The sequence below is a fragment of the Gobio gobio genome (genome assembly GCF_949357685.1).
Source record: "Gobio gobio genome assembly, chromosome: 7".
Taxonomy (NCBI): domain Eukaryota; kingdom Metazoa; phylum Chordata; class Actinopteri; order Cypriniformes; family Gobionidae; genus Gobio; species Gobio gobio.
The window spans coordinates 3471419-3497405 of record NC_137103.1 but is presented as its reverse complement, the minus strand read 5'-3'; the positions used below and the strand labels follow the sequence as shown (position 1 = coordinate 3497405).

Below are 25987 nucleotides of genomic sequence, written 5' to 3'. Positions count from 1 at the left end.
AGGCATTGTCTGTTTTTGAAGTCCATAAAAGTGCATCTATATCCATCATATAACTGCTATACGCGGCTCTGGGGTGTTAATAAAGGCCTTCTGAAGCGAATCGACACGTTTGTGGAAGGAAAAATATCCATATCTAAGACTTTATAAAGTAAATGATCAAGCTTCCGGTGAATCGCCTTCCGTATTCAACTTACGGAAAAGGTGTAACGCCCACGCCTCTCAGTTCAAAATGATCACGCTGCGTCTGACGAGCGTAACTGGTGTGCACTGCCATCAGACGTAGCGTGAGCATTTTGAACTGAGAGGCGTGAGTGTTACATATTTTCCGTAAGTTGAATACTTATAGCATGCATAGATATATAGATGCACTTTTATGGACTTCAAAAACAGAGCAACAGGCAATGCCATAATACAGCTGGGAAGAGCCAGGACATTTTTAATATAACTCTAAATATATACGTCTGAAAGAAGAAAGTCATATACACCTAGGATGACTTTAGGGTAAATCATGGGCTAATTTTCATTTTTGGGGGAACTATCCCTTTAACATTAATGAAAATTAATAAATGCTGTAAAAGTATTATTCATTTTTAGTTGTTTTTATTTTTAACATGTTAACTGAAGTAGTTAACTAATGACCCCTTATTGTAAAGTGTTTTTAAAGGCCATTTTGGATGTTCTACTATCATTTTTTTTTTTTTTATGTTTTAGGTGACCATTGCTGATGGTGTAACAGTTAACAAAATACAGCTTATGCGATGCAACCATCAGAGACCTACAAAACTTGTGTGTGATCTGCTTGGAGTGTTGTTCACACAGGAGGTGCTGTCAACACACTCCTTAACTGGATTAAAGGGAGGTGCATCAGAGAGTGTGAAACCTTGCTTGGATAAGAAGCTTGTCAATGCCATTTTTGGTATGATACTTCTTACATTATTTTGTATTCATTATATTGTGTACAGTTGTGTTAATTGTCACTAAATATTTCTCATAATTGTTTTAAATTTTTTTTTAGAATACACTTTAAAGAAGTTTCCATCTGCAAATATTAATGAGCTAAGAGTGGCAGCAAGAAACAAACTAAACAATGCAAGCAAGCTGTTCAGGAAAGGGTAGGTTAGGTCAAATAAACTAATAAATAAAATAAAATCTTGGTCAAGGTGATAGAATATTTGCCTTCCTATGACGTATGAGTTTGAGCTGGTTCTAGCTGTTTGTTCGAGCAATGGAAGACGAGGGTATAATTTCAAATATGTATACAAATATGTATAGAAAAAAAAAAAAATCTCAATGTCAGATTTTTACAAGACAAAGCAAAATTTGTCTGTGAACGCTTTATATAAATACAATATATTTAGGTCTAAATCCACATGATCACCCATATCAATGTTATATATATTTTTTTGTCTTTTACAACGATTTCGTGCAGTATGTAAAAGCATTAACGTGAGAAAAAAAATTATGTTTTGTGACCTCTGCTTTATGCTGATGTATTGTATGTTTGTGTATTTACAGATCTTACCAAATTCTGGATGAGGAGTAAAGAAAGGATATGGATACAATTTTTGATTTCGATTGATTTTTTGATTTTTCGATTTTTTTTAAAAATAAATTCTTATTAGTGCTCTCTAGTGTATTAAATGTTATTAATTTGAACACATTTAACAAATGGCTTTTACTGGGGTCAAAGCAGATGGGAAAAGGTAACAATGCCCAATAATACAACCGCCAAATCTTGTACTGTATGCCCTTATAGGTTTATTAGGCAATTTTGGTAAATTATTCACCTTTAGATTTTATTGTTTTGTATCTGACAAATTATATTAATCAGACATCATTAAATAACGTGACAAGATAAAAGAGGTGGTATATACATCCAAATAAAAAAAATAAAACCAGACTTTTCTGGACCAAAATTCAAAAAGTGTCAGGTAAGTTTTCAATCACATTTTCATCTTTTCAACTTGTGGCTGCTGGTTCAAATATAAATCATAACTATAACCTTAAAATAATATTAATGAATATATATGGTACATAATCAATTGTTTTTTTTTTTTTTTTTAGCCAACTATACCCCCATGAAAAAAATACAGGACCTATAGAAAAGTGAGTTCTAATTCAAATGCATTTGTGGTAAGTAAAGTTGTAAAAAAAAAAAAAAAAATAGTTTTAGTTTAACTTCCCAAATAAAATATGGATAAACATCTATATATTATTTATTTGACTATGATTCCATGTCACACTCTGCACTAAGCAGTGTGATTTGTTTTTCTTATCAAGTCACGTTTGATCTCATCTCACTGTGTAAATGTTACTACAATCAACAGGTGTGGAAAAATGGCTCGAGAAAGACGAGTTCTTGTGGTGGTCGAAGCTGGTGCCTGGAAATGTAAGACTGCCCCGTTTGGAGATTTATTTGTTTACCATCATTTCCTTCCGTGTGTAATGCATCTCACATTCACAGAACTTGTATTGTTATGATTGCAGACAGGAAGATGGAAGTTAACAGGAAGTTTATTGACAACAGTGAGCTATATAGAATAAAGCAGGTAAGTGAGATGCACAATGATAAATTGGAGAACTGGATGCTGGCAGCGAATGGAATGTTTCCACTTACAGGTGAGAGGACTGATGGATGATACGGTGGGTGACAAGGCCGATAAACACAGGTGGGAATGGAGACACGGTGGATTGACGATACACTGGAGAAGGAATGAGGAGAAAGCTGGGAGATTTTTTGGAGGTGTGTGTATTTATGGTGGAGGTGATGAGTGTGATGATGAGGTTCAGGTGTGAGTAATCTGTATTTGGGAGAGGGAGTTCACTGATTGGCTGGTGTGAGAACCTGGCAGATCTATTACCAATAGAAATTGAATTTGAATCTAAAATTGTGTTCTGTATTGTTAATATATTTTGACATCCACACAGAATTTAATTATCCCATAGTTCATCTGAAAATTCTGTCATTAATTACTCACCCTCATGTTTTTCCAACCTTTCGTTCTCATCTTCGGAACACAAATGAATATATTTTTTACGAAATCCAAAAATACGCCACGACGCATGCGCGAGAACTGAGAAGATGACGCTCACGATCATTTGATGGGAAACTGTGAACAGTAAGCCATTCATTCATTTTGCGGCATTGGTAAGGCACATTTACGTTTTCTCGTTGGTTTCTCACGATTCGGACATCCAGGAAATGCACACATTAGAACCATTTTAAACATTACATCGAGACTCACCTGCGTCATCTTCTCAGTTCTCGTGTATTCGTCGTGGCGTTCTCGGGAACTCACGTCAGAGGTCCACACAGAAGAAAATTCATATAAAGTCGTAATTTTTGTTTATTTTTTTGCACACAAAAAGTATTCTCATCGCTTGATAAACTTATGCTTGAGCCACTGTAGTCACTTAGACTACTTTAACAATGTCTTTACTACTATCTGGGCCGGCAAGTTTAAATTACCTAGAAGCCTAATGAGGAGTAAGACGGCTCTCAAATTGAATCAAAAATATCTTAATTTGTGTTCTGAAGATGAACAAAAGACTCACGGGGTTGGAACAACATGAGGGTGAGTATTTAATGACAGAATTTTCATTTTTGGGTGAACTAACCCTTTAAGCATTACATTTAATCACTGGACAATTTGTGACTAGCAAAAATGTGATTTCTAATTATCATCTTCTTTAATACAGACAAGAGAGAGTGTGAAAACATCAGCTGTTTGCCAGGTAAACAGTGAATGCCATTAATAAACATATAATGATTATATGGTATGTACAGTATATCTCAATTTTTTGTCTTTTAAAATCTTTTTTTTTTTCCAATCTGCCAAAAAGACCTGTCCAGTCTATACCAACATGAAAAAAAGAATTCTTGGACTGGAAGAAAGTGAGTTCTATTGGCAATTCAAGTGTATTATTGGTAAGTACATTTACAAAACCAATGATTTTTTGTCTAACAAATGTCGGTATAACTCCCCAAATTAAATATGATAAACATTAAAGGGATAATTAATTACCAAAAAATATTTTATATCTGTCATCTACGTTTTTTCTAGTGTTACTAGGTTCTAGAAAAGTATCGCTATACCCTGCTAAAATAATACATTTTATTAGTACCGGTACTTTAAGATTGACAGCACTCTAATAAGAGCAGTGTTGCTTAATTTGCATCTATGTGTGAGAGACAGCAGGGGTGAGGACGTGTGTGCAGAGCTCTGCTTTCACCGTTCACTAAACAATGGAAGCAAAACAGTCAAATGCGCATTACAAAAGAAAGCAACAGAAACATGCATGAGAAAATAAAGCGCTGCGTGGGACGTGCTCGTGCTGACGCTCTCTGACCTGAAGCGCGTGCACGCTTTTAAGAAAGAAATGGCATCCGATCGCTTCAGTTCTCTTTCACGGATTAATGGGTTTGAATTGTCAAAAATAGTAAGAAAACTATGGAAGCATATGGGTAGCAATATTCAATTTGCAATGCAATATGTAAAACGGCAATGCATTTCAGTATTTACATTTACATTTTTCATGCCATGTGTGCAACATTTGGAGCAAAAAAAATTCAAATTGAATAATTTAATTTACATTTGCTATTTCCTACACTAGTTTAAAGATAAAATTTAAACATATATTTTAACGCTTTACAAGTTGCAAAAATGAAAATGTATTACAGAAATTATTAGATGTGTTTAACATGTTCAAGCAAAAATTGTAGCAAAATGATCATTTAAATGTTATTTTTCTTAATTGCATTTACACTCACAGTCAAGATACTTGCGATTGCATTTTGCATATGTCCCGCAATGAATGTAGCAAAATTCAATGTGGAATTGAAAATGCAATCCAAGCTGAGCAAGTCTCCGCCCCACCCTGTCAATCACTGCATCAAGACGGGGCCAGGTGTTGGAAACATGGCGCAGGCAGAGCTATTAGAGCTAGGCATTACTGGCAGATGAAGTGGAGCAAGAACACAGTTCGTGCATATGTCAGTGACTGTTCTGTTAGACCAGGACGTTATTAGAACCATAGATATTTATGGTTAGAATGTCTCACAGAGAACGCACCTGACGCTCGTGCACCTTAAAGGATTAGTTCACTTTTTACTCACCCCCATGTTATCCAAGATGTCAGTTTCAGTGCAGCTTCAAAGGGCTTTAAACGATACCAGACGATGAATAAGCGAAACGATCAGTCATTTAAAAAAAAAAAAAGTTTGAGTTTTATAAGCACAAATGCTCACCTTGCTCTGTTCTCTGATGCGTGAATTACATTATTTTACGTACGTAAAAATGACATACCGAGTCAGTGTTTACAAGTTTAACGTGCACATACTAAGTCAAACACCGTTTACAAAAAAGGGAGTTAAAAGGTAAAACAACGATGCCGGACGATTTTGACCTTTGGAAAAAAAGGTCAGAGGAAGAAATTAGGCAGATGGAAGACACTGTTGCGACGACACACACCTCTCAAGCATCGGGCAGACGAAGATCTAACGAGATGTGGTGGTGCACATGTGGCAAATGCCAACCAGAGGAAGAACAGAGGAAGAATCTCAATGCTGCCATAACTTGACCATTTCAATCCCACCATTAGAATCCGTCATTGAGTCAGCTGGTGAGACCCTGTTTATGTCGCTGCATTACCCAACAAAATGGATTTCCAACATTACTGAGCAACAGCGTTTTAGAGGTGTTTTTTAGTTTGATGCTAGAGAGGTTCTTCCTCTGTATTCCGCTTCAAAAAGGTAGGGCAGGGCAAAAACTTAATCTCTTCTTCTCCTCGAAGTTCAAAATCGTCTGACATTGTTGGTTTACCTTTTAACACCCTTTTTTGTAAACGCCGTTTGACTTAGGGTGAACTCACACTAGGCACTCAAGCGCATTTCGTGCCCAAACGCGTTTCACCTCCAAAGCCCAGTTCGTTTGACTAGTGTGAGCGCTCCGTTCCGTGCCCTGGCCTGCTTGGAAGCGGTGGGCCAGAGTGCGGTTTGGTTAGGCTTGAGCGTGGTTCACATGCAGTGTGAGTGCTAACCGTGCCAGAGCACGGAACAGTTGTGTGCTACTATCATCATTATTTACATTTATGCATTTGGCAGACGCCTTTATCCAATATTACAGGGACAATCCCCCTGGAGCAACATGGAGTAAAGGGTCTTGCTCAAGGACACACTGGTGGTGACCGCTGGGATTGAACCAGCAACCTTCTGTATATCAGTTCAGTGGTTTAACCCACTGGACCACCATCTCACATTATGACAGCAAACACCAAACTATTACTACTTGGATACACTTTTCAGTTAAATCAAGTAAATCTAGGTTTATAACGGTCCTGGTTCTCACCTTATTGATGAACATGAATTGTAGTTTGTGAAATAAAGGCTGCAAATTCCTCCTTAAAAGTCATCTGCCTCCGTAATCTTCTGTATCTTCTGATACGTGCAGTACAATCGTTGCGCGGCCTAAACGATAAATCTATTAGGCAGTCTATTAGTGAAAACGCTTTTTTTCCTGTCTTCTTCAAAACAAAAAGTTGCATCGTGAATGACACAAGCGTGCTCCAGCCCGGTGTGTTAAGTGCAATGTGAGTGCAGGCCAGCGGGGGAGTGGGGTAAGGGGACAATCGTGCTCGGGCACGGCTAGGGGTGTGGCAATATACCGGTATTGACGATAACCGTGATATTCAAAGCACAAATATCGACATTGTGTTAATTAGGGTGTGGCAATATACCGGTATTGACGATAACCGTGATATTCAAAGCACAGATATCAACATTGTGTTAATTAGGGTGTGGCAATATACCGGTATTGGCGATAACCACAATATTTAAAATGAATAGGACTCTTAGATAGCAAGACACGTAAATACTCCAGTGTCCCATTTGTAATGTCAAATTAGTTATATTTCGTTTAGTTTCTTTATTAAGTTCATTTAGAAAAAAAATTATCTTCACTATATGATAAATATCTGATCCGAGAAAACGAATGAAGTGAGCAGGTGTAAAAAGGCCATAATTCTTGCGGCTACGCTGAAGGAACGCGCGCTGCTGCTGCTGGTGCGGACTCTAAACACCAGTCAGAGCCAGTCGATGGTCGCGGTCTCATAGTTTCTTTTAATTAATCAATGTCTATTTACATAATGTCTATTCTTGTATTTGTATTGTCAATCTAGTCATGGCCAATAACATTTATATTAATATTTATTCATCATCATACTGTTGAACTTGACAGTATTTTCTCTCGTTATAATCATAGGGAGCTTCAAAGAAGATAACAGAGTATTACCCTGTGTTTACTAGTATCCAAATTTGTTTGTTGGGTAAAAAATAAATAAACAAAGTACAATGTATTGGTAACACTTAATAAGGTTCATTAGTTAACATTAGTTATATTAGTTGACATGAACTAGCATTTATTAATCTTTGTTGATGTTAATTTCAACATTTACTAATACATTATTAAAATCTTGCTAACATTAGTTAATGCACTGTGAACTAACATGAACAAACCATGAACAGCTGGATTTATATTAACTAATGTTAACAAAGATTAACTAATGCTGAACAGAGGTGTTGTTCATGGTTAGTTCGTTAACTAATGCATGAACTAATGTTAACTAATACAACCTTATTGTAAAGTATTACCAATTAATTTGATAACTTTTCCCCCCAAGGTTTCTATAGATATTTTTTGGCCACAATAACCGTGGTGTGAAAAATCTATTATTGTGACAGCCCTAGGCACGGCACAAGCCAACAGTGTGAGTACACCTGCACGTTCAACTTGTAAACACTGACTCGGTACGTAATTGCATATTACGTGACGTCACAAATGCGCATCACAGAACAGAGCAAGGTGAGCATTTGTGCTTATAAAACTTAAACTTTTTTATACATTTTTTTAAAATGACTGATCGTTCCACTAGATAAGACTCTTATTCATCGTCGGGTATCGTTTAAAGCCCTTTGGACCTTGAACCGTTTGGGGCCCATTGAAGTCCATTATATGGAGAAAAAAACTATTGATAGTGGATAATAATATATAGCCTAATGTAATGTATAATAAACTGACAGTAACAATGTTGCACTTTTGACACTCGTGCAGCCTATCGAGGAGAAATCACAACAAATGAGCACCGCTATAACGCATCTCTCTCACAGCAACAGTGTGTTACTGAGCGATGCAGCGCTTTTAATTAATCGTTTGTATCAAAGATTCAAAGATCTGCAGATTTAAATATGTCAAAGCTGATTGAACACTGTTGAGAATATTTCTTCATATTTACAACACACACACACACACACACAAAAATCTGGACAAGCACGTGAACATGCTTAATGTCGAGGAGAACAAAAAAAGTGGCTGATAAAAAGTCACTGTGGTAGGTGGTCAAAAAAGTTAATTTCAGGCCCTGCATGGGGGTGAGTGAATTATCAGCAAAAGTTTATTTAAAAGTGAACTAATCCTTTAACATCTTAGCACCTTGACACCTTAACATGCATGGTCGAGTGTGCTGAAGTGCTGAAACTGAGCGGTGCTTTACAATAGGTTATTTTACCCTGAAATAAAGCTGTCCAAAACTATCTTTTTACCAGGTCCACTTGACTCATGCACTGTTTTCCAGGTTGAAAGTTAGCTTTTGAGTGAGAAAAGGTCTGTCTGGGTATTTCTCAATTATTTATTATTTATTATTTAAGATTGAATTAAGTGTCTAGAGCTCTATCCCTTTGTTGGTTACAGATGTCTCCATTCAAACTAATACTTTCTCTTTTGTCCTTTATTCCAACCCATTTTCTCTTTCGTGAAATGATGTATATATGAGACTAGTACTTTTTGTTTTGTTTAACCTTTCAAGAGTATAAGTAAAGGAGAATTGACTCAGCTGATCATATAATGTACATTCTTTCTGCTTGGCTTTTGGAGCCCTAATAATTTATGGGTTATGAAAACACTAAATGAATGGACATCATTGCACTTGGACATTATTACATGGCTGCTCGATAGTACAGTTGAGTATTACAGCAAGCCGTGTGTTAATGTGGTGTGTATTCTTCTCATTTTAGTTCCTATGTCCATTTGGACTGAAGGTGAAGACAGAACCAAACCAAAGCTGGACTGTAACCTACTGGCCTGTATGACAGACTTAATACTGACAACTTCTGGCATGGATGCTGCATCACATGTTTTTGAAAAAAAACTTCTTCACCTAGAATTTAAAGTGTGGAGTATTCATCCCCCACGAGGAGACTCCGTGTCTTTATCTCTTGTGAGTGGATATCATTTTAAACATCCTTTTAAAGAACTGCTCATTTCTTCTGAATTTATTTTGTAGTATATGTAGGAATTTTCCATTAAAAGAAACTTTTAGTAATGTTTTTAAGTAATGTTGTAATCCTGTTAATGTATGTACAGTATAAATTGCAAACGTATGCTTGTTTTGGGCATGTATTTACAGGTTATGGACAGGTTATGGACAGGAGGTAGACGCTGTGTATTTAAAGGTGCTCTAAGTTTTTTTTATTTGTAGGCCTATAACATGTTATTTTTGTATATAAATCATTATTACAGTGGAACAAATTGCTATTTTCTATTTGTAAAATAGCAACTGAATTCAACCATTGCACATCACTTTATCACCAATAATTTTTTACAACTTTGTAGTTTATTGTTTTATGTCAAATGTGAGAACAAATGCAAGTTTATTTTTTCTTTCAGATTATGTAATTTCAGTAATAAAGTCTGTATCATAGAATGGTAACTTCTTTCTGTTGTTATTTTGTTGATGTTTGTTTTAACTAAATGGCTTTAATGTAATTCAAGATAATTTAGTAAAACCACAGTTTTACTGTAGTATTACTACAATATAACTGTAGTAAAACCATGGTATCAAAACCATGGTTTTTAAAAATACCAGTTACTACAGTCATGGTTACTACGGTTTTACTATAGTATTACTACAATATAACTGTAGTAAAACCCTGGTATCAAAACCATGGTTTTTAAAAATACCAGTTACTACAGTCATGGTTACTACGGTTTTACTGTAGTATTACTGCAATATAACTGTAGTAAAACCATGGTATCAAAACCATGGTTTTTAAAAACCATGGTTCGCACCAAAATACCACGGTTTACTACAGTCATAGTTAACTACAGTTTTACTATAGTAAAACCATGGTTAATTTTCGTAAGGGAGTCCTCCTCGAAAAAAGTCTCTAGGAGACACCTCCTCAAAGCCCACTTGAGTTCCAAAAACTCAGCCACATAGTCCTCAATACTGCGTTCTCCTTGTCGGAGACGCATGAGATGAACTGCTGGATCCATGGTTTGTCAAAGTCTTCTGTAATGTAACTGCTCTGAGACAGAAGGTTGAGACATACATCCAAATACATCCAAATGCAGCTGTATTTTAAAGGGTAATCCACACTCGTAGTCAACAAAGAGCCAAGGGGTCATAACAGGTAATCAGTCCATTCAGGCAAACAAGACAGGAGAGAATGAGTAATCCACGGAACAGGCAAGAAATCCAAAACCAGAGACATAAAACCAGGAAAAATGCAGTTTACAACCACCAAGACTTCACAGTGAATGACAATGTGAACATGGTATATATAAGCAGAGTTAATGATACACAGGTGTAAACAGTGAGTGCTTATGAGCCCAGGCAAAGGATTATGGGTAATGTTGTCTATGATAGAATGACAGTCTGGGTTGGAGTGCCCTCTGGTGGTGATCATGGGCACTCACACTGGTGAATTGTGACAAAATGTCTATAACTCCAAAACGAAATGAGATATTTTCACCAAAATTGACACACACATGTATGGGCTCACTCCGAGGACACATATAAAAATGGTAGGATTGTGCCTATTGGTGGCGCTATAATATAAAAAAAACCATGCAATTCCCACAGACTACAATGCATTTTTCAGCCTTTTTGCCTAAAATCATCTTAAAATGTGTTTAATTGCTGCAGTTGATTTGACACTCCCAGCCATTTTGGCATGTATTGTCTTCTTTGCGCTTGGCCCCGGTATTGCTGCTTGCAGCTATATTTATTGTTGTTGTTGTTGCTGCTGCTGCAGCTGCTTTTTACAAACTTACCAATTAAAAATATACCACAATTAGCCAGCTAGAACTTCACTGTGCTTTTAACACCTGCACTTAATTAGTATGATAAGATTCTTAATTCGCAGAAAAATCCTGCCAATTTACTCCATGGACATGTCGTCTTCCCTCACTGTCACTCTTGAAAAGGACGTAGTGATCCATTATTTCCTGGAGCTAGGATGAAGCCATGGATAACATGCGGTCAAAGACTTGAAATGACTTTAGCGCGGTTCAGTTAGCTACATTACATCCGGGTCTTTCAAGAATACCATAAAATGAAATATCTCAAAGTTAAATAATAAGAAAATGAGCCATATTTTAAATATTTTACATTTTGAGCAAAAAACACCTTTTTAACATAGTTGTTTTTATAATTGGATTTTCATGTTCAAAAAGAAAAATTTATGAATGCATTGTAAGAACGCAATTTAGAATCAAAAATCGAATGAACGCAATGTACACAGACCCAGTCGGACTCATGACATGGAAATACTCCAGTGTCCCGTTATCATAAGAGTCCTATTAATTTTAAATAGTGTGATTATCGCCAATACCGGTATATTGTCACACCCTAAATTAACACAATGTCGATATTTCGTGCTTTGAATATCACGGTTATCGCCAATAGACCCTTTTCACATTTCCGGGTTTCTCAGAGTGGAAGTCGTCATAGTTGGGTTAAATATTATAGCTGTGAATCAGAGAATACATTAAATATTTTTTTGTGCGCCCATTTGCTCAAATAGCAAAAGAAAAACGCCACAGTAGTGATTACACAACTTTCTAAAAGAGGGAAAAAATAGAGTGAGATTAATAACTGCAGTAAAAAGAGAGAAATATGTACATTTTTACTATGACTGCCATAGACGCTGTATTAGAAACACCCTCACAGCAGTGGTAACTTGTTTTTGTCATTTGATGCAAAAGTAATAAAAGGGTAATAAATATACATAAATCAATTTTTTAAATGAAAATACAAAAAACATTACAGGATTTACGAAGTATCTCATTGTTAATGTGCTCCAAGACTGGCTTCAGAACAGTTGGTTGTTGAACTGCAGCTACAGCACCACCAGTCTTAAGCTAAAAGAGTATAAGAAAAATAAATATAATATAAAATAATCCGTACAAAGATGAACTTTGACTTGATTTGCAGTAATGACTTAAGTTGATTTTCAATATTTGATTACATTAACCATTATATTTCTATTAGTATTATTATTCATTTAAAACAAATATTAACTTTATTTAACCTCAAGGGAAATTGCTACTAATGAGGGGAATAAACTGAACTGTTATGGTCATTAATATGTATTCATTTTAATAATTCATCTAATTTTACATGTGGCTGGAGAAAAGCATGTCTTATATTTGTTTGTTTGTTTGAAGTTTTAGTAAAAATGATGGAAAGAAATTGAGAACATCTCATGTTATACACTAGGGGGCACTATTACACATCTTCTGAAAGAGCGCCGAATCTCCAGATCCAAACAGACGAAGAAGCAGAAACAAACAATCTCATATGTAATCAGATGCATACGTAAAATAATGCGGTCATCAACATTAAACCGCATCTAAATCAAAACGCCCTAATGTTACTGAATTAAATGTTGACCCAGGACGAGCTCTAGGACTGTTAAGCTTTGGGGGTGTTGATGGACTCCATCTGTGTTTGATCATCGTTCTGAATCTCATCTGCATGTATTCTTTGACAAAAACGTGATTTTCTCAGCTTTATGCTCAAAATGTTGCTTTTTTAAATGAAACTTGCCCACATTCAAGTGTTGTTAAAAAGGATTGCATTAAGCTAGAATAAAACATGTTCAGATATTCATACAATATTAAATTATTATGTATCAAATTTGATATATTTGCTCCTTTAGCAGAAACTTTTTATGGCAAGTTTTGCACACAGGCGATCCGTCATTTTCAATGACATACTGGCTGTTCTTGGTGTACCCAAAATGCTCCCACACTGCTGACTTCAGGCGTTTCTTTGGTGGAAATTAAGCTTCGCTGTTCGGTCCCTCTGCCATAGTTAATCAGTTGTCTCTGATAAGCACGTCACTTTAAACTGGCGCGCCGCTGGTGTAACCTTGCTTTTAATTCCATGTACGGGGTGTAGCCTTTATGATTCATGATGTTTTAAGCGCAGTTAGTCGTGAAACCGGTTAATTGCTGTATCCCTAATCAAGACCAAATACACAGGAAACTGATGCAAATTCTGAGCCATCTGTGTCTTCTCAAACTGATCTCAATGAAACTGAAATGGACCAATGTGAAAATCAGTCTCAGGTTACTTTTGTACATGAGAAATCTGAGCCTGTTTTTCATGCAACTCCAGGCAAAATATCTTGTTCCATCAAATGATTGCTGAAGAGATAAATGGTTTGAATGACATTTGTCATCAATACACAGATTAAAGAGACACTTAGAGTAAATATGAACATGTCAGATACTGAGACTGATTCAGTTTTTCAGAATCTTCAGGGAACTGATTTACATGCTGCATGTAGCTCTCATCTCTCCACTGAATGTACCAGAAGGCATTATTTTCAGAAGGACTTTGCCCTTGTGCAGCCACAAAATGTTTACTTGGGCACCAATGAACATAGAAGAGACTGTTATGTGCAATACACACCCCTGCCTGACACTTTAAGAGCTATTCTAAAAGATCCTGTTGTCCTGTTGCAAGAGTGTGTTAAGTCTCAGAACCGTCTTGTTTCTGATGGCATCTGAAGTGATGCATGTGATGGATCAGTTTTCAAACCCAACAAGCTATTTCTGCAAGCAGGTGACATAATCTTAAACCTGATCTTGTATCAGGACGCTTGTGAAGTGGTAAGCCCACTTGGGTCAGCAAGAAAAAAAACATAAGCTTGTTGGAGTTCTTCACACTTGCTGACTTCGAGCCATTCCATCGTTCCAGTATTGACAATATGCAGTAAGTACTGTTGTGCAAAGAGACAAACTTCAAATCCTTTGGTCAGGACACAGTGTTTTCTAGAAACATGGAATTGTTACCACATTTGGTCATGTGGTTCGAGCAACACTATTATCTATTGTAGGTGACCACTTGGGGTCACACTGCATTTGTGGTTAATCACAGAATTTCTAGTTCTTCTGCCGGTACTGTGAGGTACAAAGACACCAACTTGAGAATGTAAGTCAATGTTTTCCTGCACAAACAGTTGAATCCTACAAAGAAGCAGTGCCATTATTAGAGCAGAGTGATGCTTATGAAGTTAAAGGAATATATAGTGACTCTTTAACTCTCTGAAATATTTCCATGTATGTCAGCCAGGCCTTCCACCATGCATAGGGCATGACCTGTTTGATAGAGTTGTAGCTTAAGACTTAGCCATTTACCTGTGCAACTTCATAAAGGTCAAGCACTGGTTCGTGTACACTCAGACGGATCACACAATTTGCCTACAAGTACTCAACTCCTCGGTGGCAAGGCACCGGGGGTGGATGAGATCCGCCCTGAGTACCTCAAGTCTCTGGATGTTGTGGGGCTGTCTTGGCTGACACGCCTCTGCAGCATCGCGTGGCGGTCGGGGACAGTGCCTCTGGGATGGCAGACCGGGGTGGTGGTCCCTCTTTTTAAGAAGGGGGACCGGAGGGTGTGTTCCAACTATAGGGGGATCACACTTCTCAGCCTCCCCGGGAAAGTCTATGCCAGGGTACTGGAGAGGAGAATCCGGCCGATAGTGGAACCTCGGATTCAGGAGGAACAGTGTGGTTTTCGTCCTGGTCGCGGAACACTGGACCAGCTCTATACCCTCTACAGGGTGCTGGAGGGTTCATGGGAGTTTGCCCAACCAGTCCACATTTGTTTTGTGGATTTGGAGAAGGCATTCGACTGTGTCCTTCGCAGCATCCTGTGGAGGGTGCTGGGGGAGTATGGGGTCCGGGGTCCTTTGTTGAGGGCTGTCCGGTCCCTGTATGACCGAAGCAGGAGTTTGGTCCGCATTGCCGGCAGTAAGTCAGACTTGTTCCCGGTGCATGTTGGACTCCGGCAGGGCTGCCCTTTGTCGCCGGTTCTGTTCATAATTTTTATGGACAGAATTTCTAGGCGCAGCCAAGGGCCGGAGGGTGTCAGGTTTGGGGACCACACGGTTTCGTCTCTGCTCTTTGCGGATGACGTTGTCGTGTTGGCCCCTTCTAACCAGGACCTTCAGCATGCATTGGGACGGTTTGCAGCCGAGTGTGAAGCGGCTGGGATGGGGATCAGCACCTCCAAATCCGAGGCCATGGTCCTCAGTCGGAAAAGGGTGGCTTGCCCACTCCAGGTTGGTGGAGAGTTCCTGCCCCAAGTGGAGGAGTTTAAGTATCTAGGGGTCTTGTTCACGAGTGAGGGGAGGATGGAACGGGAGATTGACAGACGGATCGGTGCAGCTTCTGCAGTAATGCGGTCGATGTACCGGTCTGTCGTGGTGAAGAAAGAGCTAAGCCGTAAGGCGAAGCTCTCGATTTACCGGTCAATCTACGTTCCTACTCTCACCTATGGTCATGAGCTTTGGGTCATGACCGAAAGGACAAGATCCCGGATACAGGCGGCCGAAATGAGCTTTCTCCGCAGGGTGGCTGGGCGCTCCCTTAGAGATAGGGTGAGGAGCTCAGTCACTCGGGAGGAACTCGGAGTAGAGCCGCTGCTCCTCCACATCGAGAGGGGACAGCTGAGGTGGCTCGGGCATCTGTTCCGGATGCCTCCTGAACGCCTTCCCGGGAAGGTGTTTCGGGCATGTCCAACCGGGAGGAGGCCCCGGGGAAGACCGAGGACACGCTGGAGGGACTATGTCTCCCGGCTGGCCTTGGAACGCCTCGGTGTACCCCCGGAAGAGCTAGAGGAAGTGTCTAGGGAGAGGGAAGTCTGGGCATCTCGGCTTAGACTGCTGCCCCCGCGACCCGGCCCCGGATAAGCGGAAGAAGATGGATGGATGGATGGATGGGTACTCAGTTTGTAGCTCGTGTCCATCTCCGGTGAGTGATATAGGTGGCCAAGCAGCTGAGAACTGGTGTCTCCTGAGACTTCTGCCTATCATTACTGGGGACAAAGGTGATCCTCATGACCCAGTGTGGCAACTAGTGATCGCTTTGAAAGAACTTGTTGAACTAGTGTGTGCTCCCACAATCACTGCCCAGATTGCTTACAGCGTTGTAGTGGTTGAATATCTAGAAACAAGGAAAGCAGTATTTCCTTCTGATCATTTAAAACCCACTATCTTGTCCATCATTGATCCTCAAACTGGGTCTTCTAATACGGCTATGGACAATGAGATTTGAGAGTAAACACTCTCCGTGGCAGACGTGTTTGCTCACTCTGCTCTCGAATACTGTTTTTTCTTTTCTTTTCTTTTTGTTTCTTGCTTTCTTTGCAGTGCACAAATACCATGCACTGCTAACATACAACAGACAGGCATTACTGGCCAATTCAGCCAACCCCTTTGAATTTACCGGTTTTATACCACTGGAGTTACACAACTCATTACTCGCTCCAGATAGGCCTCGAAGCACCGGGTTTGAGTGAGGAGGCTGATCCGAGGAGAGCGTTCTGGAGACGGTGATGCAAGCCAAGAGAGGAGGGCTCCATGCTAGGATAAAAGCCTGCACTAGCCGGCCACCACTTCCCAGCCTTGTGTTAGCTAACGTGCGGCATTTGGAAAATAAACTAGACGAGCTGAGAGCAAGAATTACATCACAACAGGAGGTAAGGGAGTGTTGTGCCCTGATTTTTCACCCAGACCTGGCTCTCAGAGAAAGTCCTGGAATCCTTTGTCCAGCTACAGACTTACAGACTACAGCCTCCGGTAAGACTAAAGGGGAGGTGTGTGTGTGTATTAATAACTTGTGCAGAGACATTAAGACTGTTTATAAGCTATTGAGTGCTAGTCTGATATTCACTAAAACAATAACCCATTTACTTCTTCTCCCTCTTTTCTCATCATGGATGAATGGGTGAGCAACCTAACCTTATCCCTCAGGTCTGTACTCCTGAGGGATGAGCCAGTACTCCTGAGCCAGGAGGATGTTATAAAGCGAGTAGTGGAGGTGATTAAAGACCTTGAGTCTGTTCTGCTGAGGGCCTGAAGTGTGTGGAGGTAGATGACCTCGCAGGAGTCCTTAGGCCAATCGAGACCAGAAAAGTTAATAATAGGGAATAATCCATGAGCAGCTGATGTTTCATATGATATATAAAGTTTTAGGGCCAGTTGTTCAAATGTAAGATGATCAGATTTTGGTTATCGGATTGGATCAAATCTTGAAAATGGGTTGTTCAAAAGGGAAAGAAGAAATCTGAAATCAGATTAGATCACGGAATCCAATCCTAGTTTTAATCTGGATCAAACCTTCAGTTTGTGTTGTTCAAAACTTGTCAGTAGGATTTGGATAACCTTGATCCAAAAAAAAACAGGATTATCCTGATCCCAACAGGGGTAGGATTTCAAGGTGGATTCCACGAAGAAAATGTAGTAAAACTTTAAAACTGGTCAAAAAATAAAACATTTGTATCATATAATACACAAACACATTATTTTGCTCTTGATTAGTTAGGCGAATTGTTAAAGTAATAAATCAGAAGTAGACATTAGGCTAGCTATTAAGCCTTTCGGTCCTACAGTCAAAGTAAAAAAAGATTTAGCCGCCATAAAATAATCCCCAAACAGCTGTAAATATCAAACAAAAATATTATATTAAATTGAAAGTGTTTTTTATCACTTATAAGACTTTTTACTTCTTCTCAATTATAAGAGATGAACCAGTCAAAAGTTCTTCGCAAGCGAACGCAAGGTTTCTCGGGTGAATGCTACGCAAAACTTTTCTGAGAGAATGCAAAAGCATTTGAATTTTTTTTTTCCCCAACTCATATTTTTTCCATCACCATGTCCCTTTAGGGGCTCCGTAGAGCACTAGTAATCCAGATTTGGTAATCTGAAAAGGTGTGTATCTGGATCTGGGTGATCCAATCCAATTTTGCTTAGAAAAAAACGGCACAAAAGTAAGATGGATAACCTGATCCTGGATAGCAAAACGTGGGATTTCCAAATCCAGATAATTTTGATCCAGATTAAATGTTTTGAACAACTGGCCCTTAGAGACTGACAGCATACATGAATCCATTACTCATACTTGATTCATCTAGTTGTGCAGCGTGGCATTTGATATAAGGCTAACGTTCTCAGCCATTAGAGACCATTTTAGGTGTGCTTGCAACAAGATTATAATAAGTCAGTTTGATGTGCATTATATTGCCTGATATGAATGTCTGTGTTGCTTTGGTTCATCCTCAGTGATGGGAACGTTGAACGATTCCTCCTCACAAGCTTCTACCCCTGAAGAGTCGAGCACTGGTGAAGACACACTCCACAAGCAGCTCAGCTTTAGTCATATCCAGGAGAAATCATGTGAATTAAAGCCTACATTCATTCTGTCCATCATATAAAGCGATCGAGTCCCGTCAGAACATTTGGACTAAACCACTCGACTCATATGGATTTGTTTTACCATCTCTTTATGGACTTTTTGAAGTGTTAAAGTGGTAGTCAATGGAGGGACGGGAATCTCTCAGAATTCATCAAAAAGATCTTCATTTGAGTTCTGAAGATGAACGAAAGTCTTACAGGTTTGGAACGACATGAGGACGAGTAAATGATGACTGACTTCATTTTTGGGTGAACTATCACTTAAAGCATTCTTCTAACATCTTCTGGAGTTTATTTTTTAATATACCTTTTTTTTTAATCAATATTTTGACAAATAGAAACCATAAATTGCTACTTCACTATCATGTGTGTTCTCCTCTTTTCTGAAGTGGTACGTCCACACTAAACCTCTTAATAGTAAACCGTTTATGCTGCAATGTTGAAACTTTCAGGCATGTTTCTCTCTAAAGACTTGAAGCTTTTCCAGGGTTTCTGCGGGTTTATGAAGCTCACTTGAAGACTGTTTTAAGCTTTTAAGGGAACACATAAATATGTTGTATTAGTAACATTTCAAAGTTTGACAACAATTTCCAAAAGATCTAATTTTCAACAGATCCATAACTTGATTAATTTTACCAAAAAAATAGCTTAAAGTTTGAGATAAGAAATCTTGTGATTTTATTATTAAAACAAGAACAAATATCATAAAAAAAGTTAATAAAAATCAATTTAATTCAGATGTAAGTAATGCTCGTAAACATTTATTCTTGTTTTAAGCACAAACTCACTTAATTTAGTTCAATTTCTCAGGAAACAAGACTTAATTTCTTCATTTGCGTGTCAGTAAATGTGTCCTGATTTAAGGATGTTTGAATTTATACTGTAAAAAAACCATCCTGAGGAACAACAGCATTAATGCAGTGCATACAATTTAATGTAGAGCCTTATGAAATCAGTTTTTTGTTTGTTTTATAGTTTATTCTGTTTTCATTTTTCTGGTTTAATTACATTTTACTGACTTTCGTTCATCTTCTTAACACAAATGAAGATACTTTAATGTCCGAATCAAACTAATACAGATCGAGCGGATTATTCCAGATGTCCTGAAGAGACTCGATGGCTTTATATGAGGAAGGAAAGTCTGACGGGTTTGAGCGACATTAGGGCCAGGAAATGACCACAGGATTCTCATTAATGGGTGAACTGGCCCTTTAAGAGACGGAGCTACTGTTGATTTATTCATACACAACCTGACAAACCCTGTGACATTCTGCATTATACAGTAAATTACATTTTAATGAATGGATTCTGCAATTCCGTCCACATTTCCTGCATCACAGAAATCATATGGCCCTAATTTACTGCCATTCTGATCCAATTTAACCCTCTACTGCATAGCGTTGCTCTCAGGCAACGGAAAGTGTTTTTAAGTTTAATTTCCAGTACATGTTTCTTTAAATAATTGCAACCAATCAAAATGGTCAAATGATTGCTATAGAATGGTCCAATAAGGTGTGGGAGTCACTATCAAGCATCATTTGAAGGCGGGGCTTCCTTTTCTGACATGTGGTCACATGAGCACATGGTGTGAGAAGAAGGTAAGATTATTTGCTTCAGTAATCTTATTTACAATGACATGAACTGTAAATAAAAAATATATGTATGTGCATGAAGGTGTAGAGAAGTTGTTTGTCAAGTTTTATTAACTTTTTTTTAATTTTTAGAAATTCGTTTAGAAATTCAGTTTTTCTTCTTGTTGCCTCAGGGCAACGTTATGCGATAAGGGGTACTTTTTATGGAGGTCTTTGCTGACAATGTGTTTGGATGTTATCACACATCATTACATGTTATTTGTGCACAATATGGTAAAATAATAATAATAACTTCATAGCCACGCCCTAGCAACCAGTTACAGCACCCTAGCAACCATATATCAACATTAACAAGGCATTTCTCAGTACCAGAGCATTGTAGAAATACAGAGTTGGGCTCTTTTGACTCAGACTGGCCAATAGTCTTTCAATATCACCCCATTAACTGTATAGCCACACCCTAGCAACCATTAAGAGCACCCTAGCAACCGTATTGCAACATAAAGAAGCCATATCTCAGCCCCAGAACATCGTACAGTCATGAGGGTGGGCTCTTTTGACTCAGACTGGCCAATAGTCTTTAAATATCACCCCAAGAACTGTATAGACACATCGTAACAACCATGTACAGTACCCTAGCAACAGTACAAACACATTAATAAGCCATATCTCAGCCCCAGAACATCCTACAGACATGTTGCTTGGCTTTTTTGCATCCCAGTAGCATCCGAGAGGATTTTTTTTTGCCACGGCAAGCACCACTCACATTTTTTTCAGGAAATGTACATTCTAGAGTGAGAAAGTGAACTGTTCAAACAGGTTCTACAGTGTTTGAAAAAAGAAAACTACCTCTGTTTGATGGATTGACAAATAAGTTTTAGTCAGATTAAATACTTTTTACTTGCTAAGACATATTTGAAGTGTTTTTAAAAGGAAATTAAATTACCACTGTTTGATGTGTGTAAATGGACCAAATGCTACAATTAAATATTTGAAACCCATTATTAATTGAAAAGAGTGCCAGTTCCCTCTTGATTTTCCTAATAAACATTGAGACAATATTACATTTTTCTCTGTGATTTACTACCTATACTGCATAGCGTTGCCCTGAGGCAACAAAATAAAATCTGCTAAGGGGGTGGGTTTTAAAAAAAAAAAAATTTTGTTTGTTAATCTGTTATCTTAAATCTTCAAGAAAATAAGATTAAATTTTTTTTTTATGCAAAAACATAATTCATGCATTAGAGGGTTAAGAGTTTTAAGGCCTAAATCCTGACTAAAATCCTGACTATTGCAGTGCACTGTTTTCCTGTCTCTACTCGTGTTACTTGGCATGTTTGTGCTTTTACTCACTGTGACGTCTCTGATCATGTGTGTGTCCAGAGGCACAACATGACTCTTCAATCTGGAGAGCAAAGCTGCAAGAGACTATACATACATTTATATCCAGAATTAGAGTTCAAATGTAAAAATACACTATTAGTATGGACATAAACCTTTAGTATAATGAGCTACCTATTTAATAACACACAACTGTAATTTTACATAACTGTGTGTGTCATTTAAGAAAAAATACTGTATAAATAATACAGTAATTGTCTTACATAAAAAATGTATTTACTGTAATTTGTCATTGATTTAATACTTAAAATAATACAGTTGTTAGTTTACATACATTGTTTGTAATTTTACAGAGTTTTAAATATAATTTTAAATAAAGTGTATGATTATTTTGTGTTTGATTTACACTTGTCGTCTGTATCTGCAGATGTTGGTGGTGATGAGATTCCTGATTTCAGACAAAGTGGCAAGAGATCTGCACTGAGGTCATGTGGTAAATGTGATTTATTGTTGCACTTCCATCAAGTCAGCTTTATTTGTATAGCACTTTTCACAATACACATGTGTTCAGAGCAGCCTTCCAGAAATGTGTCCACAGTTAGCGGTTTACAGATGAGCAGTGAGACAGCCGCTCAGATTTGCTCTATAGTATGGCTTTATGTACTGTATGTATATATCCGTGTTTATGATGTGGACGTAGCTTGAAGTTAAAAGCTTGTTTCTGTGATTGAGAACAATCTGAAATGAATGATTCAAAACCTGCAAACCTCAGGGAATCACTGGCTGTAAAAGAGTAACTGACATTGAATTGTCATTTGAAATGATTTATAATAAACACTGCAGTTTTGAATAAAAAATAAGACTGGTCCACTTGATATTAAATATATCAGTAACCACAGACAGACGTGTTTCTGTGTTCGTAACCGCAGCTTTACAGGATTTAAGGTCCGTTCACACCAACAACATGAACTACGATGCTTTGTCGTCGGCTGTTATAAATGTGTGTGCTTTTTAAACTCAGACGGATTCTGATTGGCTGTCGATGTTTTCAACATTCATCAGCTGGAAAAGAAACTGTGATTCCAGTGACATTATTAGGATTAGAACAATTATTCCAGCTTTATAGTTATTAGGGATGCACCAATATCACTTTCTAGAATGAGTCCGATACGATACTTTTATTTTTAGTACTTGCCGATAACGAGTACCGATGTTGTTTGATCGAGGACAGACGGCAGGTTTTTTAGGCTGCTGTCACTTTAAGAGCTGCACGTATCCAACATACTGTTACACACGCGTTTGCTTTTCAGCCGTTTATGACTATGTTTGGCAATGATACTTGTCTATAAGGGCATTTTGATATAACTGTGTGTGAATGTGTCTAGTATCTGACTCTACATACTTTCCAGCGATATCTGTGAAAAGGGATGCAAGCTTGACGTGCTCTGTGTGTTTGTCTTATCAGCTCGCGCACAGCACCTATTTATACATATTTAATTAGTTTATCATTGAATTATTTAGATACATTTACTTCATATGTCCTCCTCTGATTGATCCAGTCTGCTCTCTAGTGCATCCCTACATATTACAGTTCTCCTCTTTGGTGTGAAAGGGGCTTGAGACATTAAATAAAAGTGATGAAAAAATGATGCTTGTACATTACAGATGGTAATGATACAGACTTGTGTACAGTTGACCCTGACATAAACACTTTCTGGTCCTCATCCAGCAATATAGACATAATGGTGGGTCTCATTCACTAATAATGGCGTGGATTATTTCATATTTGTTCGCACAGGAGAACTTCTCACGAAAACCTAATTCCCAACACGTTCGTAAGCAATATGAATTCGTCCTTAACATCGTTCTGATGTTAGTGAATTTGGAGTTTTCTAAATGAGCAGTTAGTCATTTGCATTAAACACGCTCAAACCGTCTCCATATAAGGGCTTTCCACCCAACCCATCTCCATATAAGGGCTTCCCGCCCAACTCATCTCCATATAAGGGCTTCCCGCCCAACCCATCTCCATATAAGGGCTTTCCACTAAAGTCCATAAGGGCTTTCCACCCAACCATCTCCATATAAGGGCTTTCCACCCAACCCATCTCCATATAAGGGCTTTCCACTAAAGTCTATAAGGGCTTCCCGCCCAACCCATCTCCATATAAGGGCTTCCCGCCCAACCCATCTCCATATAAGGGCTTTCCACTAAAGTCTATAAGGGCTTCCCGCCCAACCCATCTCCATATAAGGGCTTTCCACCCAACTCATCTCCATATAAGGGCTTCCCGCCCAACCCATCTCCATATAAGGGCTTTCCGCCCAACCCATCTCCATATAAGGGCTTTCCACTAAAGTCCATAAGGGCTTTCCACCCAACTCATCTCCATATAAGGGCTTTCCACCCAACCCATCTCCATATAAGGGCTTTCCACTAAAGTCCATAAGGGCTTTCCACCCAACTCATCTCCATATAAGGGCTTTCCACCCAACCCATCTCCATATAAGGGCTTTCCACTAAAGTCTATAAGGGCTTCCCGCCCAACCCATCTCCATATAAGGGCTTTCCACCCAACCCATCTCCATATAAGGGCTTCCCGCCCAACCCATCTCCATATAAGGGCTTTCCACTAAAGTCCATAAGGGCTTTCCACCCAACCCATCTCCATATAAGGGCTTTCCACCCAACCCATCTCCATATAAGGGCTTTCCACCCAACATCTCCATATAAGGGCTTTCCACCCAACTCATCTCCATATAAGGGCTTTTTGCCCAACCCATCTCTATATAAGGGCTTTTTGCCCAACCCATCTCCATATAAGGGCTTTCTGCCCAACTCATCTCCATATAAGGGCTTTCTGCCCAACTCATCTCCATATAAGGGCTTTCCACTAAAGTCCATAAGGGCTTTCCACCCAACCCATCTCCATATAAGGGCTTTCCACCCAACCCATCTCCATATAAGGGCTTTCCACTGAAGTCCATAAGGGCTTTCCACCCAACCCATCTCCATATAAGGGCTTTCCACTGAAGTCCATAAGGGCTTTCCACCCAACCCATCTCCATATAAGGGCTTTCCACTAAAGTCCATAAGGGCTTTCCACCCAACCCATCTCCATATAAGGGCTTTCCACTAAAGTCCATAAGGGCTTTCCACCCAACCCATCTCCATATAAGGGCTTTCCACTGAAGTCCATAAGGGCTTTCCACCCAACCCATCTCCATATAAGGGCTTTCCACTAAAGTCCATAAGGGCTTTCCACCCAACCCATCTCCATATAAGGGCTTTCCACTGAAGTCCATAAGGGCTTTCCACCCAACCCATCTCCATATAAGGGCTTTCCACTAAAGTCCATAAGGGCTTTCCACCCAACCCATCTCCATATAAGGGCTTTCCACTGAAGTCCATAAGGGCTTTCCACCCAACCCATCTCCATATAAGGGCTTTCCACCCAACCCATCTCCATATAAGGGCTTTCCACTGAAGTCCATAAGGGCTTTCCACCCAACCCATCTCCATATAAGGGCTTTCCACCCAACTCATGTCCATATAAGGGCTTTCCTGCCCAAGCCATTTCCATATAAGGACTTTCTGCCCAACTCATGTCCATATAAGGGCTTTCTGCCCAACCCATCTCCATATTAGTGTTGTTTTCGTCAACGAAAAGTATGACTAAATATCGTCGTCAACGAACCTTTATAACGTGACGAAAACGAGACGAGACGCAACGTAAATGCTGGTCATGTGACGATGACGAATAAAAACGAGACTAAATGTGGTTCACAAAATAAAAACTATGCTAAAATGTCTCTTCATTTTCGTTGACGAAAATGAGACGAGACGAAAAGTCGCGTTTTTATTATTATTTTGCAGTATTTTTGTGCGTCTCATTCAGGGGCTGCATCAGGGCGCACTGCTCAGACGCAGGTGACATCACTCTCTTCAAACCCACTCGCGCGGCGTTTTAGAAGATTTAGCTCCGGTCAGTGAACGAGACCGATGGGCGGGCAATCGGGGTTCGTAAGCACTATTCGGACGGTAATTATTTGTCCAGCGGTTGTAAGGTGTCTTTATCATTTACAGGGGCTAGTCAGTGATTTTATTGTCGTCTTAATCCAGAATATCAGTGTTTTTCTCCCACCACCCGTGTAAAAATCTCCGGCCGAATGACCTAAATTACTGTTTGACAAACACCAAGGTCGTGTGGTGCCTTCTGAATCCACATGTCTGAGTTTTCAATAATATATAACTTCAGAATTCACGGTTTATATCCTTTTTGGCCACTGCAGAGCACCGTGCGGCTGTGCTTCGCTGTTATTTGGATGCATTTGAAAGATCTAGACTTGTATTACTGAAATGCTGACAAGTATTTACAAGAGCAAGATATTTCATCACCGCTCAAAAAAAGAAAGAAAAGCACGTAAACATTTGAAATGGGCCGTTATAACGGCAGCAATTAGATATGTTAAAATAACCGCAGCATTATGATTACCTCATAAGCGAATAAGA

The 25987-nt window shown here is 38.9% G+C and overlaps 1 protein-coding gene across 1 annotated transcript; it reads left to right on the top strand.

Moving 5' to 3' along the window:
- The first annotated feature begins 1515 nt into the window (after positions 1 to 1515).
- Positions 1516 to 9760, top strand: LOC307129189 (uncharacterized protein). Its single transcript, XM_079821403.1, has 7 exons — positions 1516 to 2133; positions 2328 to 2389; positions 2488 to 2549; positions 2620 to 2743; positions 3700 to 3735; positions 3844 to 3928; positions 9068 to 9760. Exons 1-6 carry the CDS (start codon positions 2123 to 2125, stop codon positions 3897 to 3899), a joined length of 351 nt encoding a protein of 116 aa, XP_079677529.1. The 5' UTR covers positions 1516 to 2122; the 3' UTR covers positions 3900 to 3928; positions 9068 to 9760.
- The last annotated feature ends 16227 nt before the right edge of the window (positions 9761 to 25987 follow it).

Excerpts from the sequence above, each read along its gene's own strand:
- LOC307129189 (XM_079821403.1), top strand. Across the intron at positions 2,390-2,487 it reads CGAAGCTGGTGCCTGGAAAT|ACAGGAAGATGGAAGTTAAC; the intron begins GTAAGACTGCCC and ends TTATGATTGCAG. Across the intron at positions 2,550-2,619 it reads AGCTATATAGAATAAAGCAG|GTGAGAGGACTGATGGATGA; the intron begins GTAAGTGAGATG and ends TTCCACTTACAG.